This window comes from Tachysurus fulvidraco, chromosome 13, assembly GCF_022655615.1.
Source record: "Tachysurus fulvidraco isolate hzauxx_2018 chromosome 13, HZAU_PFXX_2.0, whole genome shotgun sequence".
NCBI lineage: Eukaryota > Metazoa > Chordata > Actinopteri > Siluriformes > Bagridae > Tachysurus > Tachysurus fulvidraco.
In genome coordinates, this window is record NC_062530.1 from 17,321,373 (window position 1) to 17,339,774 (window position 18,402).

The window sequence follows — 18,402 nt, forward strand, 5'->3', positions numbered from 1 at the left end:
TTAAAAAAGAGAAGAAAAAAACCCAAAGACCATTTTGCCCATATTTATTACATCCAGTCTTCAAATATTATTCTTGCTGAACACACTGTAACAATGTTTAATGAGCAAAAGTTAATGCAGTTTACAAAATTGCAAATGTCGTGCTTTCAGTAGACTAGACGAGAGAAAAACTAGTCACAGCATTTTTGCATGGGTTCAAAGGCCTTGTCAAGCTTATAGCTGGCCCTTTCAATGAATTATTCACCACAGCTAGTTATTGCTTTAAAAACAAATGAACAAAAACAAAACAGAATATATGCTTGATAAATACCAATATTCTAAGCAAAATACAAAACAACATTGCAATGAATGAGGATTCACAATATTTAATTAAGAAGCCCACTTCCAGAAATGGACCAAATATACTGAATTAAAAAAAAAATCATTACTGAGGATGGGGTGAAAACATACAACATGTCAGGAACACAATACATACTGTAGTATTTAAATGTGCATTACACTGAACAGAATTTCCATTTCTGAATCATTCCAATGCAACATTAGCATAAAATCAAAAACAGGAAATAAGCAAGAATGTTGATGAAAACGAAGCATTCACTTGCTCCCGGGTTTAAAATGATCCACCTGAGATCGGGCAGCCAATCGGCCTATCCAACTACTCTCTCCTGATATTTTTACATTTGTATGACTGAGTGGTTGTGCTGCTTCTTTTCAGAATTTCCTGGATGAACGTCTGAACTTGAGACTCCAGTTGTGCATGTAAAAAAATACCCTCGTATGAATGTAAAAGCTATTCAAAAGAACATTGAATAGATTCTATGAAAGTGCGTGTTTGGTTCTGTAGAAACATCACAACCATCAGAGTGAATGTCGAGTCATGGAGAACTGAACGAATGGAAAAATGTTTCATTACAGGTACACTAAATTTACATAGCTGTACCGAAGCTGTAACCTTTTGAACTTTAATTTGTGATTGATTTCCTCAGCCCTTCATGACATTTCTCATTTCATACATAATCATGTAGGGCTCTTTTTTTTTTTTTGCTGCAAAATGACTAACAGACAGTTCAGCGGTTTTAGAGATGTACATGCTCGATCATACACAAAGCAGTTTAAATAATTTCCTTTACACTCATGTCAAGCTCTATGGGAGATGACAGCCCTAACAGCGGTTTTGTTATTTTCCCATTAATGTGGAACTTGCTGTATGCAAGGGGGAAAAACGTGATCATGAACCACAGCGGTCCACAACTTGTGAAACTGATCAATGCTCATATACGACTGCATCACGTGCTGAAGCCTGAGCCGCAAAGATTTGTTCAGTGTTCGCTGATGTTCCTGCTACAGAAGAAAATATCACCACACATTTCCATCTAGAAGCATCTGGCTCTGGGGCTCAGCATTAATCTTTTAAAACAGAGGTCCTAGAGATTGTGACTGCAGCACGGTTTACTGACTTCCCTCGTTAAACACAACTCTATACCTGGTACTGAAATGATGAGGTCATGGTTTTATTTAGCAAGGGAAGCACCACCAAGTGCTTTAAAACTAGACTTGAAATTATTTAGACAAACATGGAATACTAAAAGCACTGCGATCGTCTCACATTGTCTGCTGCTACACTGCTGCTTCACTGTCCATCTGAACCACTCAGGTCTGAAAACTCAGGTTCAACTTGATGTGAACCCACATGGTACCATGAGCTTAAAAGGACAAGACTTTTAAAGTACACTATTTACAGATCTGTACATAAACAAGCACAGCAGCAAAGTGCTGTGGAAAACCTCACTTTTGTCTGGTATAGAAACAGCACCAGACCTTTCTGTAGAACGAAACCAGGAGAAAAGCACAGAGCAAAAGAGGATAGGATATCTAATGCTAAAATACCTTAAAATAACAGTACAAGAGTATATAATAAGAACAAGAAAGATTTCGAGGAAATATCCTACACAACAATTTTTTAGTAAATTAATATGATCAATCTATTATTCTTCCTTCTTTGGCAAATGTTTGGCAATTAAAAAAAGGATCAAGAATTGAGATAGATGACAAATTATGAGATCAAATCCACAAACAGTGTAAAAGGGACTGTTAAGTAGCGGGAACAAAACTTGTGAGATCAGGAAGTCCAGAGGGCTGCATTAATAGCTTGAAAATCAATAATACTCTGCCCTCCTCTACTCTCACATAAACTCTCCATCCCACACTCAATAATCCCAACAGTCCTCAGTTTAAAGAAGTGAAGACATCAATTGTCAAGTAAATATGATGCATATTTAGTGCAAATGTAAAAAAAAAAAATGCTTCACCTTAAAACAGCACACAATGATGATCGGCAGCCAACTGAATTTAAAGCTGAAGCTTGGGAAAAGATCCATGCTGTGTACTTGACCTGTGTACATTTGTATCTCTATGGGAAAAAGTGTTGTCTCCTGTGCCAAGAAAACATTCACAGCACTAACATACTCATCCAACTGCACAGCTAATTTGTGCTTGTAATAATGTACATCAATCAGTTCAAATTTAGAAAAGAAAACAACAAAACAATCCATAAGCAACACTGTATTCATGCAGTAGATGCCAGTTAGCCATGTGTTTATCTGTGAGCTGTGTGTGCCATCACTGCTATACTGAAATGAACTGAAAATGCGTCTAAAGAGTGTGTGATGTGCAGTAAATTAACTGGTGATGAAATGCAGGCCACATCCATCCTGTGATGTGTCTTTTGTGGGATAAATTTAGAAATATAAAATCATAATAAATTCATTGTAAATGTATGCACAATGCTTATTAATGTAAAAGTAAAATGTGTGTGTGTGTTTGTGCTGACGGTGACACAGATGGAGGTGGAAGGGAGAAGGAGCAATGCAGTCTGTTGTGTGTGGGGGGGTTTGTTTGTTTGTGTTTTTTATTAAAGAGGGTCAAAGAGGGACACCCATCCTGGTGTGCAGAAGGATGTAGGAGGATAGCTGGGGAACTCCCAGCATGTGGCTCTCTAGCTTGTGTGATGGCAGCAGTGAGGGAAGGCACACGGCGCTGGTGGGCCCTACTGGGCAGGACGGGAATCTCAGTGAGCGCTTGGCTCGGCACGTGGAAGGCTGGCAGGGCGAGGGGCTCCATACAGGGTCACTGATGCTATGTGGTTATTCTGCATCACCTGGAAGCAAAGTGACAGAGGTGTCATGTTTCAGGGATAATCAAGTAAATCACTGTGTGGGCAGAATTGCCTGAAAAGTCTACACTCACCTGTACATGTGCTTTATTTATGCAATTATTCTGCAGAAGTGTATACATGCATCCAGACACAAGTAAATAGCTTCAGAACTAATGTTCACATCAAACATCAGAATGGGCGAAAATGGCTGATCTCATGGAATTTTCAAGTATTCGGTCTTTAGAGTTTACACAGAGCAATACAAAAAAAATAGTGATTAAAAAAAAAATTAACATGCCGTTCCATCCACAGAATTGCTCCTCCATTCTGTGTAAACTTTAAAGACTACTGGGTGTTAAAATCTCCAGAGATCAGCCGTTTCTGAAATGTTCAAAGCGGCCTGTCATCTGTTCTGTGTCTGATTGAAAGTATGCATTCTCCTGCTGCCACATGATTGGCTGATTGTATAACTGCATAAATGAGCAAGTATTAAAGTAGATGGTGAGTGTATATGTTAAATGAAATACATCACAGTCCCACATGCAACAGCCTGACTCTCACACCTCAAAGATCATCCTCTGTAGCCCGTAGCAGAACGTCGATCCGAAGGGATTGGTGTTATTAGCGGATGATGACCTAAAGAAATTTAATCATTAGTTTAGTAAATACAACATACTGTAAATTGGCCATGTCCTTCAAGGTTTTTTACCAACAACTTTAAAGAATGTTTCTAGTGCTGCTACAGCGTTGCAAAACCCTACTTACTGGAAAGTGACCAATAAACCAAAGCCATCTCTTGAATTAAACAATTTAAATAATAATTAAATAATATGAATGTTAGAATATGTAACTACAATACTGGAAATGTCAATGCATTTCATTCACTAACATTTAGTAACTGTAATCTTGACCAGGATAAGGTAGAAATAAATCCTGATTGAAAACCCAGTCCACTGCAGATCACTGTGCACATTTACACTCATTCTAAACAGAGGTAATTTAGCACAGCCAATACACCCATATGCATGGCTTTGGGAGGTGAGAGAAAACCAGAGAACCCAGAGAGATACAGACATCCACATAGGCAGTAACCATGGAGCTATGAAGCATCCACCCTAACCCTAAGAATTAGACCAAAGCTTTCCTTTAGTAGTAAGCCCAGCTGCTTATATAAGCCCAGCTGCTTATATAAAGGAGTGTAATTATGTTGTGTGTAGCCATGTGGGTTCAGGCAGAAAGTGTCTGACGTTATGTGTTGTTAGTGTAACTTTCTGCTTTAAAAACGTAATCCCATTTCTTAATGGATAAATAACACAAATGAAGAATAAATACCCACAAATAACTTGAACACATGTTTGCTGTCTTTTCTCAGTAGTGAAAAAAACAGGTCAAACCATGTTCCTGTCCATACATGCGCACACACATGACAAATGTTGTTTGTTAATTTGTTTTATGTTGAATGGGAAACAAAAATTACTGCTACAAACAAAGACAATGAACTACACATTTATATCAGATGCTTAGGAAATAAACAAATTATTTCAGCCATTCCTTAAATTTTTAAATACTTTTGTTTAATGTTGATGGTTACATTTGTTTAAAACTTACTACTCTCTCTCTCTTACCTATGAAGCACCACTGGTTTCTCCATAGGGTGTCCCAATAACTCCTGGATATGATCCCACTGAGTTGGAAAAAATATATTTAGCACATTTACCACAAAACCTTTTGCATTCAGTGATGTAAGTTATGTGCAGTCACCTTGCTGTAGGTGGTGAGGATACAGTCTTCCTCCTGAGCATCAGGTCCATCTGAAAAACATGAAGGCTTCTAAGACAAAGCAGAGCTTCTAACAATTTGTCTCACTGTATGAGTGAAACATAAGTTTAGAAAGAAAGAAAGAAAAAGTACGCAAGCCTGATTTTCACTCACCTTTTTTAATAATGAGTGGAATCTTAAAATCACATCGATGGTATCTGTAATCAGGAAGGGAGTTAAATTTATGTCAAATTTAGTAAAGCGCTTGTTAGAATCGGTTAACACTCCAAATCAGGCCAACATCCATAAATGTTCTTAGGAGATAAAATGTGTGTTGTTTAATTCATGCAGAGTCTTAATTACCTACAGAATTGGTAATTCATCCACACTACTAAACTAGCAGTTTAACATCCCTCGTCTGAGGAAATGATCATCGTTCCAAACATACCCTCTGTGCACTGCTAAGCAAGGCTGAACCGAAGCAGCACAAGACTCACATGTTGAAATTGTAATGTCCGGGGTAATTTGTGTGCAGAACAAACTTCTTCACCAGGTGGGTTGCGGAGTCAAACAGTATGTCCTGTAGGGGAAACAGAAAGAATTATTTGTAAAAATATGTTGCTGCTTGCAATTTCTTTATATGCTCCAAAATGAGTGTTATCAAGGGCTCCATTTGATTGCAAATTAAATCTAGGCACCATTTTGCCATTTAAGCAGTAGTAAGTCAAGGGAACTGGATTTGTCTCACTTGTATCATGAATAGTGGGAAATTCCAAGGCATTTAATTTGTGTATGTGTTGGAGACAGGGGGAATTTCCCACCATTCATTTACCCTACTATAGCCAGATGTTTTGAAGCTGTGGTTTCCAGTGAAGGGTCAGAGACAAACTGACCAAGATGTATAATTTTTTTAAAATCATTTTTCAATCGAGCAATATGTCAAGCCAATGCTGTTCTTGCAAGAAATTTCCTAATCTTCAGCTGAATCATTTGGTATAACCCGTGAAAAATAAAATAAATCAACTCCAATACATGTTAATATGACAAGAATAAATAACAAATAAATACTGGTCTAATATTTAAAAATGTGGATTACATTCATAATAAAAAGTTTATAATCATATTCATAATAAAACCTAATCAATGCGATCCAATCAAGGAGTTCTATTAATTTTGGAAGACTGAAAACTTAGAGCTACTTAATGCAGTAGAAAACAACTGTGGACAGAGCTGGCTGGCTTGAACTGCAGAGGAACAGATGCTTTCCTACTTCAGACACTTACCACTCCCAGGGTAAAGTAGTTGAAGAAGTAGTCATTACACTTGGATGGGACTTGCTTGTGCGGAGAAGGAGAGTGGATCTTCATCTAATAGATGACATGAGAGTTTTTAATACATCACTAAGACATGTAAGTTTATAGCATAAAGAAGATGCTCTTATCTTTATCTCAGACTTGAGATAATGCCTGACAGGGATTAAGGATGCTATCAAGCTAAACCTTATATTAAATAATATCAAGATTTGTAAAAAAATGTAGAAAGCACACTAGAAAAGAAATAAGCAAAACACACACACACACACTTCAGTTGAATTCATTTGTATAGCGCATTTAACAATTGACATTGTCTCAAAGCAGCTTTACTGGATCATACAAACCAAATAAAAATTATACACAGGTTTAAACACACAAATGGGTGATTGGGATATTTAAGTACTTGGTAAAAAAATCCTAAAGAAAGATCTTGACAATTAAAAGGGACATTGTAAGGTTTTGAGTCTTAATAGACGTGGAAAGTGCAGACCTCTACCTTTGAGTGCAGGAAAGCAGTGAATCTAATCAGATGCTTTTCTATAAGCAAACTGACATTGTCTGGTTATTGTTGTGTCACTACCTTGTCTTCAGACTTGTAGAAAATCTTATGTGGGGAGCCCAGAGCACTCAGTACATCCTGACACGAATCACCAAAGTAGATGTTTCTTTCCACTGCCCTCACTTTTGCATCAGCCAACACGCCCGGACCACAGCCTGAGAAACACACACAGACACAGACCATTCATAATTAAATAAAAAGGTTTTCAAATCTGCTTATTAGCCATAGATTATTAAACATACATAAATCACAGTGACTGAATTGCTAGTGAAACACATTAGAACAAGCACTACAGAGCAGCACAGAGCTGCGCTGTTATAGAAAATGAATTTAACTAAACCATTCTGCTTCAACACTGCTTAGACTCAAGAATTTAACAGTACAGTATTATAATTATATATAAATAGCTAAGTGATAGGAATGCTGCAGCTATATGTTAAATCATCACAGTAAAATCCCGATATGAGTGAAACAGACTAATATCATACAAACCTGCAGTGAGGATCCGCAGTTTGAGACCCAAAGGCCCTGTTGCATCCCTCAGAACATCAACACACTCTGCATACACATTACCGAGAAAACAGGCCTGGGGCATCCCAGGGGCTCTGTGAGAGAGCAAGAGAGAGCACGAGAGAGCGAGAGCGAGAGAGAGGTAATATAGAGATTGTGCTTGAGGAAAGTAGTTTTGTACTCATTTAAGCACTTGAACTCAAATGGTATTTTAAACCCTATTCTCAATTCTATAGCTAATGTGTTGTAAAAAAAAATGCATTAGCACAGATCATTAAATTAGCTGCATATCTAGGGAGCATATACAACACATACTCTTTGCACTCACATGGAACAAGGTTACATTTAGAGACACTCTAGCAAATGTGTAGAGTATAAAGTCATTTATCTCTCTTCAAGAATGAAACAAATCCAGAGGATTTGTGCCAATTCTGAATCTTGATTTAACTAATGATATAATGGTACAAAACCCTTCACCACATTTCAAATTTAAGATTTCATAAACATCCTTTTTTTTCCCCAGGTGAACAATGGTTTCAAAACGACCGCCACAAAAACAAACTACGCGGTGTGGTCGATCATATCTCACACACACACACGTACACGCACGCACGCGCACAAACACGCATGGTTCTTCCTCAAATTGACCTTCACTCAACACCAGTTCCATCAACAAGAAAGACCAGCAGCATCTATACTTCTTATGAAAGCTGAGGAAAACCCATCTCCCTCCCCCATCCACACCATGTACTACAGAGGGACCATTGAGAGCATCCTGAGCAGCTGTACCTTATCTGTCTGAAAAGTCCATTTAGAGCTAACTCTTAACTTCCTGGCAACTAACTAAGTAACTGGCATGCCAGGTTTTGGAAAAATATCCTGATATTGATATGTTAGGAGCTTTCATACAGGTTGTTCTTATGGATATGGTGTACAACTACATGTAACTAGTGCATTCTAAAACTGACTGAAACTAAAAATTCCCCCCTACCTTATCATCCTGCTCCAAACTAAAACTCCTCCATATGAGGAAAACCGCAGTGAGGACAAGCCATGAGCAAAGTTAAGCTGCCTAGACCCTTAATCATCAAGGGCCTGACACCACTTAACAGGATTTACAATTGATTACAATGTTTAAATTTATCAGTTTTGCTGGTCAACTTGCATCAGACAGAGAACTATATCATTTGTGTTAAATGAGAGGTAAGCAGTCCTGCCTATTGATTTTCTGCCGAGTCTCAGTGATTTTATGTTCTCAGAATAGGATTTGATTCACATGCCAGGCTTGTGTACACACACCTGAATACAAACACAAAGCTTACTTGGTTTCTTGAAGGTTATTTCCAGTGTAAATATACATCCTCTTCACGGTCGCTCCATGAGGAATCTGCAGGGAGGCCAAGCCATGGGCAAAGTTAGGCTGTCAAAGTAAAATAACTTTACTTTGAAATGGATTAGCATGCAGGTGTAGGTGTGAAACATTGTGTCTCGAACATACAACACTTTTTATGTTATCTAAGAGATTTATAATAGCTATGGGTGAAGAGAGGAAACTAACTAATTCATGTAGAAGTGTGTTTTTAAAATAGAATTATGGAAATTTGTCTCTGATTGTTAATCTAACATTTTACCACAGTGCTGTGAAATTCTAGAATCTGTTTGATCAACCGATGTTGAATAATCTTCTCTGACAGTACAGCTCTGATGGTGAAGGGTGTAATAGAAAAATAAATCACAGCTTTATATTAATAAACAATTTCTCAAATAAAATGCTGTTTCTATAAAAACAGCTAAATGACAGGGTTGAAAAAGCTCTATAAACATTTATGGATGAGTCTCCAGAGTTTGTGAGGGAACAGTCATTAATAGAGTCTGGAATGTAAGTGATAAGAAGAATTAACTAGTTTCACAGACGTTTCATAACAATAAATGCACCTCTACATTGGTATTTAAAAACAAACAAACAAAAATCATGAAGTGCCATGATTGTGCCCAACCCATCACAAGGCACAAATCTCTCTCTGACACACACAGACAGACAGACACACAGACACAGACAGACAGACACACAGACACAGACAGACACACAGACACAGACAGACACACAGACACAGACAGACACACACACACACACAGACACACACACACACACAGACACACACACACACACAGACACACACACACACACAGACACACACACACACAGACACACACACACACAGACACACACACACACACACAGACACACACACACACACAGACAGACACAGACACCCCAATTGCCAATCAACGTACAATGCATGTCTTTGTACTGGGGAGGAAACCAGAGTCCCCAGAACATGCAAGTTACACATATGCAGGACAGAGGCAGGAATTAAACCCCTGTCCTCACAGGTGTGAGGCAAACATGCTAACGTCTAAGCCACCAAGCCTCCTGTGTCACTCTTTTAGAAATTAAAATGTTGAAATGTTAAAAACCTGCCTTAATGTTAAAAGAATAAAATACTTTGTGACATAAAAGCATCACAGCACCATGTCATTGATTAAGTTTCTAAAACAGCATGTCCTATCATGTTTCATATTAGTATCATTCAGTATAATTTAATTTGTCTTGATATTAGCCAATGAGAGGTATGATACGATTTCTGGAATATGAAGGAAGAATCTAGAAAATGATTAAAGCTTTGTGTACAGCAACAAATCAGAGGAAAGGACAAGCAAAAATGTGGACAACAAGCTTACCTCGTATTTTGGGGCTTCGCTCCATGAGTCTAATTGGAAGGAGAACGAGAGGCCTCGAAAGTTCAGATGGAATAGCTGTTCTGCAGCATTGTACACTGGGTAAAGAGGAACAAATATTTAATCACCATGAGCAATTCCTTTGAAAGCTCACTGCATGCTCTATGCATATACCTCCGTGAAGAGACATTTAAATAGACTGTACATTTGCAGTCCATATAATATCGGTAAAGAAAGCAGCAATTCCAGTAGTGGAGAATTGAGATGTTGGATGCCATACCTCCTGGATGAGTAGCGCCAAAAGACTGGTCAATCTGCTCTATGGTGGGTGCTATTGCCTGAGAGTTAAAATGTACTCCACTGTAAGAAAAGGAAGAAGAGATTAGTTTGTTTGGTGCTGTACTTTGACAAGTAACCCCCTCCCCAGCAGGTGGTGCTCTACCTCAAACCTACTGACACACTAGTCTTTCAAAGTCTTTCAAACACAGGCTAAGATGCCATTTTCAGGCCATATCCTAAGTCTTGATGTTAATATTTAATGCAGCTTTCACTGTTATGGAATTTTGCATTTTCTGCTGTTGATGACTGACTGTTAAAATATACTACACATCAGTAAATATATACAGATATATGACACAAGATGATAGCTAAACTATCATGTATGCAGGAGAACGCCTTCCACCCAACGAATGAGACTCTGACGACACTGGACAACTTCTACATGGAAAAGATCACTCCAAGTGTGTTAAGGATTGGTACTGCAGGTCCTTCCTCCCTGCTGCTGTGAGACTGTGCAACCAGTACTGCTCCCACCACAATAACTGGACAATAAATCTTTGGAAATCCCACATCTCAAATGGGAATAGTGCAATAATGTTGGGACATTATTCTATCTATACAATCCTGTATTGTGTATTTATATTTCTATAAATTTCTATATCTTGATCTATTTCTTTAACTGCTATACCTGTGCTGCTGTAACAATACATGTTTTCCCATTGTAGTACAGAAGGGATTCTTTTATCTTATTTATCTCTTGTCTTACTTACCAGTATTTCAGTTTCACCTTGCTCAGGTCATACACTTCAATAACCTGCAAATAATAATCGTACACATAATAAACCTAATAATAATAATAATAATAATATTATTATTAAGTTTGTAAACATGAAACTGAAAACAGACAGAACACAAATTCAACTATCCTATTAAATTCTAAAATAAATAAGCAAAACAATAAATCAATAAATGATTCTATAAATGAGCAAAACAACTGACCAGTTTGCATGTGCGCGCACGTGCACACACGCACCCCCCCCAACACACGTGCACCCCCCCCCCAACACACACACACACACACACACCTTCAGTCTCTGATTGCAGGCATCAAACAGCAGTTTAATTCCATCCTGAGTCAAGTTGAGTATGAGGTCGTGACTGAGTGGCATCTGCACAGAATAGAATGATTTTTAAAAGACCAAGATCTAGCATCGGTTTTCCTTAATTGGTGCTTTTCCTTTTTAGAAATGAACAATGATTTGTCGATCCTTACTTGTTCGCTGTAGAGCACCTGAACATTCTTGATAATACGGCAGTGCTTTTGCAAGATGGAAATGGCCTGGGCCAATGGCATTCCTTTTAGAATAAAAATATATGATGTTTTCATTAATGCATCTACACCTCTATCTATAAAGCATCTATTTTATCAATTTCAAAAGATTATACAAGCTCCATGCAGTGTGAGACGAAGTGATTCGATTTGGTTTTACATGTATTCATTTGGCAGACTATTTATTTATTTAATTATAATACACACAAATGAGCAGTTGACAGTTAAGGACTTAACCCTAGTCTAAAGCCTTAACCACAATCCCAAGCTGCTTTTGTTTCCTAATCTTACCTAATGCGAATTCCCATTGTTCATTTCCCAAAGAGCGCTCAGGAACCACCTCCAGATCCAGCATTGGGTTCTCAGTGGGCTTCTCGGACTGGGCCAGAGCTGGACCTTTCCTCTGTCTCACACTACAGACTAAAATTGCTGTTACACAAGCCTCAGTTTCACCTGCACCTCTCTGTCAGAGGCCACATCAACCAATCAATATGCACAAAGTCGTTCTCTAGGGTTCACTAAACTAACAGAGTCTGCGTGCTAAAAACATACGGCATAAAAAAAACAAGCTAACGCACACAAGCACATTTATTTAGAAATATATTAAAAATACATAAAACTTTATTATTAAATATTATTAAATACAACCAGGCGCGAATGGCTACAGGTTGTCTTTCCAGCGGTTAAAGAGAAATGTTTATAAATGCACACAGTCACTCTAAACTAGAGCCCTAATAACATCTCACACACTCACACACACACACACACACACACACACACACACACACACACACACACACACACAAACACAAACACAACCTAACCGTCCTCCTAAAGTAAAACACTAGTCAGTTTAGCTGCCTTTCAGGTTCAGACCACTGTGGTTAAATTACCTAACAGATTCAACACACACACACACACACACACACACACACACACACACACACACACACACACACACAATAACACGATAACTAACACTATCAAACACACACACAGAGACTCGCCTAGCCTTGTTTTCTTTCTTCACTGAGGTTCAACAGCTCGCGAATTTCCCAACACTGGTACCAGACTGTTCATAACGCCTCAGTTCTCTCCGCCTTCCTAGGATTCAGTCGTATTTTATAAGACCGCGTTTATGCTTCTGTCTCACTGATGTTTATCTTCAGCTCGACACAATAATAAACCCTGCACAGTTCCAACGGTAACTTCCATCGCAAACAGCTCGATCAGCTGATATTCCAACTTCCGGTGTGAAGAGTCACTGCACCGCTGGCGTTTTCTAGTTGTCAAAGTAACAGTCCTATGGCGAATATGAATCAGTTGTATTTTTAGTGTAATAAAACCTATTCTGACATCTTATATTAACATTTAAGTACGTTGATGAATTGTAGTATCCATGTCGTTCAGGGTGACACTTTTCAAGTGTAAATCCGCAGCATTGTCTTTCCACATACAAATTACTACAGTGTTTAACTTGCTGTATTAGAGATGCACTTATAATCTTAACACATTTCTAGAAATAACCACCAGATGGTAGCACACACACACACACACACACACACACACACACACACACACACACACACACACACACACACACACACACACACACACACACACACACACACACACACACACACACACACACAGAGAGAGAGAGAGAGAGAGAGAGAGAGAGAGAGAGAGAGAGAGAGCAGGTTGGCAGCTGCAAGGGAAAGTTAAATAAAGCATTAAATAAAATAAAAAAAAATTGGATTTTTTCCAGGTACTCCTGTTTCCTCCCCATTGATGGCTAGACTACTGGAGATGCAGATACATGCAGATTATTGTACAACGCTAAAACATTGTATGCATTGTGGACAGTTGTATCTGTATACATTGCTTACCTGTAAATTCATCAAATATATAGCTGATGTGTTTTCAGTGCAGGCAAGATTTCCTTTTCAGATATTCAAGAGTGATCCAAGTAATGAAGCACAGAGGAATCATATACCTCTTTACCTTTAACTGTCTCTGGGTTTCTCTCTTAAAGTCTTCTTAGACTTTACATAACTGCTATAGTGTTTCAGGAAAAAAGGGAGGCCTATTGTACAATTTATTTATTTTTATTTATTTTAATTAGGACAGTGCACATTAATCAACAAATCAGCAATAAGCATCAGTGTAAATATGCCAGAATTAGCACAATAGCTAAATTTCATTCCTTAAAACAAGGGACAAACAAGAGCCATGTGTACTTCAGAAGGTTCACTGTGTGCCATAAGGTTCAGTTTTAATTAATTTCCTTAATGTAGCCTAAAAGAGTGCTCCTTAAATGATTCCTGGGGATACCACTCTAGTGATAAAAGTGCTGGATTTGCTGTGCAAGACATATGATGCAATTGTGCAGGGTATACGGGCCAACATAGAGAGTCATCTGTAGGTGAAAAGGAACTGACTGATTTCAAAACAGAAGTATATGCTCAATGCCTACACATTGAGACATATTGCTGTTGGGTCTGGCATGTATAAAACTTTATGAATCACTGTCTGTGGATGGAAAAGTCAAACTCAGGAAAACTTCTAAGTTTATCCATTGAAACCTCCAAACACGTAATGTAATCATGGGCCAGCTGTGTGCACTTGTAAAGTTGTTATAATCCCCCTTGCTCCTATAAACAGGAAAATACATAATATACAGAATCATGTGCACATTCACAAAAATATAGTTTACTCCAGAATCCTGCCAAGTTCTCCTTTTTTGGAAATGACTGCCATGTTTGTTCAAATGATTGAGGTTTGATTATTGATGCTTTATATATATATATATATATATATATATATATATATATATATATATATATATATATATATATATATATATATATATATACATAATGTAGATCTAAAGATATTGCCTATATTACATTATTCACAAATGATAATGGTTTAACAGGTTTAGCTGAAATCTGCACTAATCTGGTGATGTTCTGATAAAAAGAGTATAGCACCTAATTCAAACTGAATGCAATCTTTTTAAAAGCATAAATGAAATGAGTTGAAGCAACCATTTAATTTGTAATTGTGCTTTTGGTGTTTGGTGAAAAAACGCCACATCTATGGAGCTGACATATAAGAAGAACTGTTTAGGTTGTTTCCTTTTCATGCTTTGTTTTCTTTTCGAGCAGACCAGAGAAACTGAGCACAAGCTCTGTCCTGTTTGCTTGTTCTCTCTGTGTGAGCAACTCTCAGCGTCGAGGGGTGGACGTGATCTTTCAAACATCAGATCAGCACGTTTATGTATTGGGTGCCCGGAAATTTTTTCCAAATAAACACAGCTTGATTCGACTTGGGTGGGCAGACTTATCAACAGACTAATTCTATAAACAAATGAGGGAATAAACCGAGCTCACCATTGGCTGGTGGGTAGGGGACACACGGGAAGAGAGAAGGCAGGCAGAAGGAGACACGGGGCTTTTGGGGCAATGAAATTTTAATTAATGTGGGTGGGCTGAGAGAAACACAGCGAGTGTTTATCATAGTCAATTTATTTTCCGGCGCTAAGTCAACATAAAAAAGCAAAACGTGCAACAATTATCATTGCTGACTAGTGTAGGACAGCCAGACTGACTGACTCTCGGGCTTCTTTGCGACATCTCTATGGACCGCAGCTCGAGTAGCTCTAAACCGGTGCGCATTTAAGAGGACACAACATGAACTTGTATCACGGCCGGGTATCGCAGGGACCCGCGGGTCTCAGCCTTGCCAATTCGTCCCTGATCTATCTGTATGGTGGAGAAGTGGGAGGCGTGATACCGGCACTAGGACTCGCCTCAGCCCGACAGGAACCTCCACAGAAGCCTCCGTACAGTTACATCGCGCTCATCGCCATGGCCATCAAGAACGCACCGGGCAAACGCGCAACGCTGAGCGGCATCTACCAGTTTATTATGGACCGCTTTCCGTTTTATCACGACAACAAACAGGGCTGGCAGAACTCCATTCGACACAACCTCTCGCTGAATGACTGCTTCATTAAAGTGCCCAGGGAGAAAGGACGCCCGGGAAAAGGCAGCTACTGGACTCTAGACCCAAAGTGCCTGGACATGTTTGAGAACGGCAACTACAGGAGGAGGAAAAGGAAGTCCAAAATGCAGGAGCCTAGCTATGCTAAACCGAGTCACAAACGAAGCCGGGGTCCGACTACTCAGGCTCAGGGCATCACTAAAATTTGCGCAGGAACGCAGGATGTGAACGATGGAACCCTGAATAATGAAAAGCCACTGACTGAAATGATAATTCAGCACAAAGGCCAAGAACGTCCACTTCGAGGGTATCTGAGCTACCCGCCTTCCAGCTCACTGAAACAGTTTGGTGGTGTAAATCCGACCAGTCTGCATTCCTGCTCCCTAACTGGGGACCAAAGCGCGTCTTCGCCAAAGCCCAAGCATCAGTCACAACTGCTCTCTCCACAGGTGCGCGAAATGCACACTGGGAATTCGACGAGCGCAGAAAGCACCGATGGCACTCCGAATGTGGGTTCCGCGAAACTTCTAAAGGGAGACACCAAAGATTTAATGGACAGCAAGAAGACTTCAGACAAATCAAAAGAATTTAGCATAGATAGCATTTTAGCAAAAAAGGTAAACCGGCTCCAGCGCAGGTGCAGCTGCGGAGGCTCAGAGTCTGCGTGTCTGGAAACGCGTCACCGTGCGCTCGCGTCAGTGCTGCTTCCGGGTGCGCAAGCGCCGCATCTCTATCCGAGAGCCTACCCGCTGTGCTCCTATATTTCCCTGGCGTGGCCCGAAACTCTATTTCAGAAGAGTGGTGAAAAATTAGTCTGAGATATGACAGATATCGACAAGGGACCGCTTAGTGAGAATGTAAACTCAAATCTGTAGCAGTTGTTAACTCCAAAAGCAGTGAATCAATGCAGCGCAGAGTCGACTCCTAGAGTTCTAACGCACCTGATCCAGCTTATGAAAACTGTTGAAGAAGCTCTGATAGCCTATGTGGATGTGTTTAAATAACTGGAGGTGATGAAAATCACTAGCATCGAATGAAATCTGTTGTTAGGAAGCCTTAGAGTGCTGGCTTAACTCATAAAGTAGAACATTTACTTCAATTAACACAGGTAATGAGCCTGAGACTTAGACATTCACACTTGTGAATTAAGATCTACAGTGTTTAATTAACTTCTACACTCATCTGGGTCCAAGCTGATTATTTTCCAATAACTGAGTGTTAGTGGTTGTACTGATGGGTTTTATAGCTCTTATACCACAGCGGTAAATTACAATTAGCCAAGCATTTATAATTGATTAAGAAATGACACATCATATAAACCTTTTATAGCTATTTTCAATCATATGGAACATTGTTCCTGTTATCATCAATGTTCCACCAGCTGTACTTACTCCCTCACTAGCATCTATTGTCTCTTTTTTGAAAACAACAACATGCAGAAATGAAGCAGGGTTATCAAGAAACCAGAAATCATTTTCCATGGCCTTCTGATCAATCAGAATTAAAAACCAGGCAGCGCTGTGGCATACGACACAAAAAACACCTTAGGTCTTATTTCAATCGCTTAGTTCAATAACTGCCATAAATAATAATAATAATAATGATAATAATAATGATAATAATAATAATGATGATAATAATAATTATCATTATTATTATCATTATTATTGTTGTTGAATTTGTTGTTGATTTTTGTTGTTGTTGTTTGACACAACCTGGGTGGTCCACTTCAAAGGTTCACATAAGGCTGACAGTAGTTATCTCGGCTGATGGATTATCCCTCATGGATGTTGCTGTTTAAATATAAATGTTTATTTGAGCTTTATTTGATTTCATTATGCTCCTTTCAGTTCTTGTAAAGTTAATACAAGATAAATTGTATTGTGTATGTTGCTTTTCTTTGCTCCTTAAGTACTTCATGGATGCAAATAGTTGGGAACATTTCTGAGGAAAAACATAACAGGAGTGAATGAGTGACATGTTTGTGGAACAAAATCCGAGACACAAGAAATAACACTTATTGTATAAATAAAATATTTTTTACACAACAACCTTTTATGTGTAATCTCTGTTAGAAATGTGTCTAAATGTTCTAAAACATCTTTTTCATTTTAATTTGAATTGATTATGTTATTATATTATATATTATATTATATTAATTTAAAAGAAGATCTGTCTGTGCATTACTAGCTGACACTGTGTTCCTACACTTATTTGCTAAATTTTAATAAAATATTAAACTATGCACTTATAACAAGCTGCCCTAAAATAGCTGTTAATGTTAAGCATTTTCATTGTAATTGCATTTAAACGTCAATTATGTCAATTATACTATTATTTGTTTTCTCAAAGCAACCTTTAGCTTTTTTCAGTTTAATATTTCATGATGTTGATATTTTATTTGCAAGGACATTTTGGCAAAAGATCATTTTAACATAAAGCAACAGTTGGACCTGAATACAAATGCAGACAGTAGACAGTTTCATAGAGAATTTCTTGTCTTGATTTATCTTTAGTGATAAAATCTAATCTTAGTCTCAAGAGCCAGCCCCTTGGGTACCCACTTTATCCCATGCCACTATATATAGCCATGTGTCTGATTCAGCTGCACAGCCTCTCTGTGTAGCTTTACAAAGTGCAAATCAGGAATGCTTGTGGAAATAAATAAACTTCCCCACATTTGAGAAGGGGGACTCACATTCACAAGCATTTCCTGTGTATAGGATTCTTTTGGTCAGACGTGTAAATAGAG

General features: G+C 38.5%; 2 protein-coding genes across 6 annotated transcripts; one reads left to right on the forward strand and one right to left on the reverse strand.

Annotated features, from left to right (window-relative positions):
* Window positions 1–27: 27 nt before the first annotated feature.
* Window positions 28–12,906, reverse strand: phaf1 (phagosome assembly factor 1). Of its 5 annotated transcripts, none has more exons than XM_027161591.2 (17): window positions 12,650–12,906; window positions 11,934–12,055; window positions 11,586–11,668; window positions 11,398–11,481; window positions 11,083–11,126; window positions 10,314–10,393; window positions 10,037–10,131; window positions 8,617–8,714; window positions 7,277–7,389; window positions 6,806–6,939; window positions 6,196–6,279; window positions 5,410–5,492; window positions 5,087–5,130; window positions 4,916–4,965; window positions 4,780–4,838; window positions 3,718–3,790; window positions 28–3,157 (listed from the first exon to the last, which is right to left on the reverse strand). In XM_027161591.2, exons 2-17 carry the CDS (start codon window positions 11,995–11,997, stop codon window positions 3,068–3,070), a joined length of 1,278 nt encoding a protein of 425 aa, XP_027017392.1. In that variant the 5' UTR covers window positions 11,998–12,055; window positions 12,650–12,906; the 3' UTR covers window positions 28–3,067. The 5 variants fall into 5 exon arrangements, with proteins under 5 accessions (XP_027017392.1, XP_027017390.1, XP_027017391.1 ...); XM_027161589.2 differs by having other exon boundaries at window positions 11,934–12,062; XM_027161590.2 differs by having other exon boundaries at window positions 11,934–12,105.
* Window positions 12,907–14,902: 1,996 nt separating this feature from the next.
* On the forward strand, window positions 14,903–17,698 carry foxl1 (forkhead box L1). The gene has a single exon (XM_027161299.2). It carries the CDS (start codon window positions 15,338–15,340, stop codon window positions 16,466–16,468), a length of 1,131 nt encoding a protein of 376 aa, XP_027017100.1. The 5' UTR covers window positions 14,903–15,337; the 3' UTR covers window positions 16,469–17,698.
* The last annotated feature ends 704 nt before the right edge of the window (window positions 17,699–18,402 follow it).

Coding starts and splice junctions, on each gene's coding strand:
- phaf1 (XM_027161591.2), bottom strand. CDS start 11,997: ATGCTGGATCTGGAGGTGGTTCCTGAGCGCTCTTTGGGAAATGAACAA. Junction 7,390..8,616: donor AATAACCTTCAAGAAACCAA/GTAAGCTTTGTG, acceptor GCTCTCTCACAG/AGCCCCTGGGATGCCCCAGG. Junction 5,131..5,409: donor GGACATTACAATTTCAACAT/GTGAGTCTTGTG, acceptor TCCTGATTACAG/ATACCATCGATGTGATTTTA.
- foxl1 (XM_027161299.2), top strand. CDS start 15,338: ATGAACTTGTATCACGGCCGGGTATCGCAGGGACCCGCGGGTCTCAGC.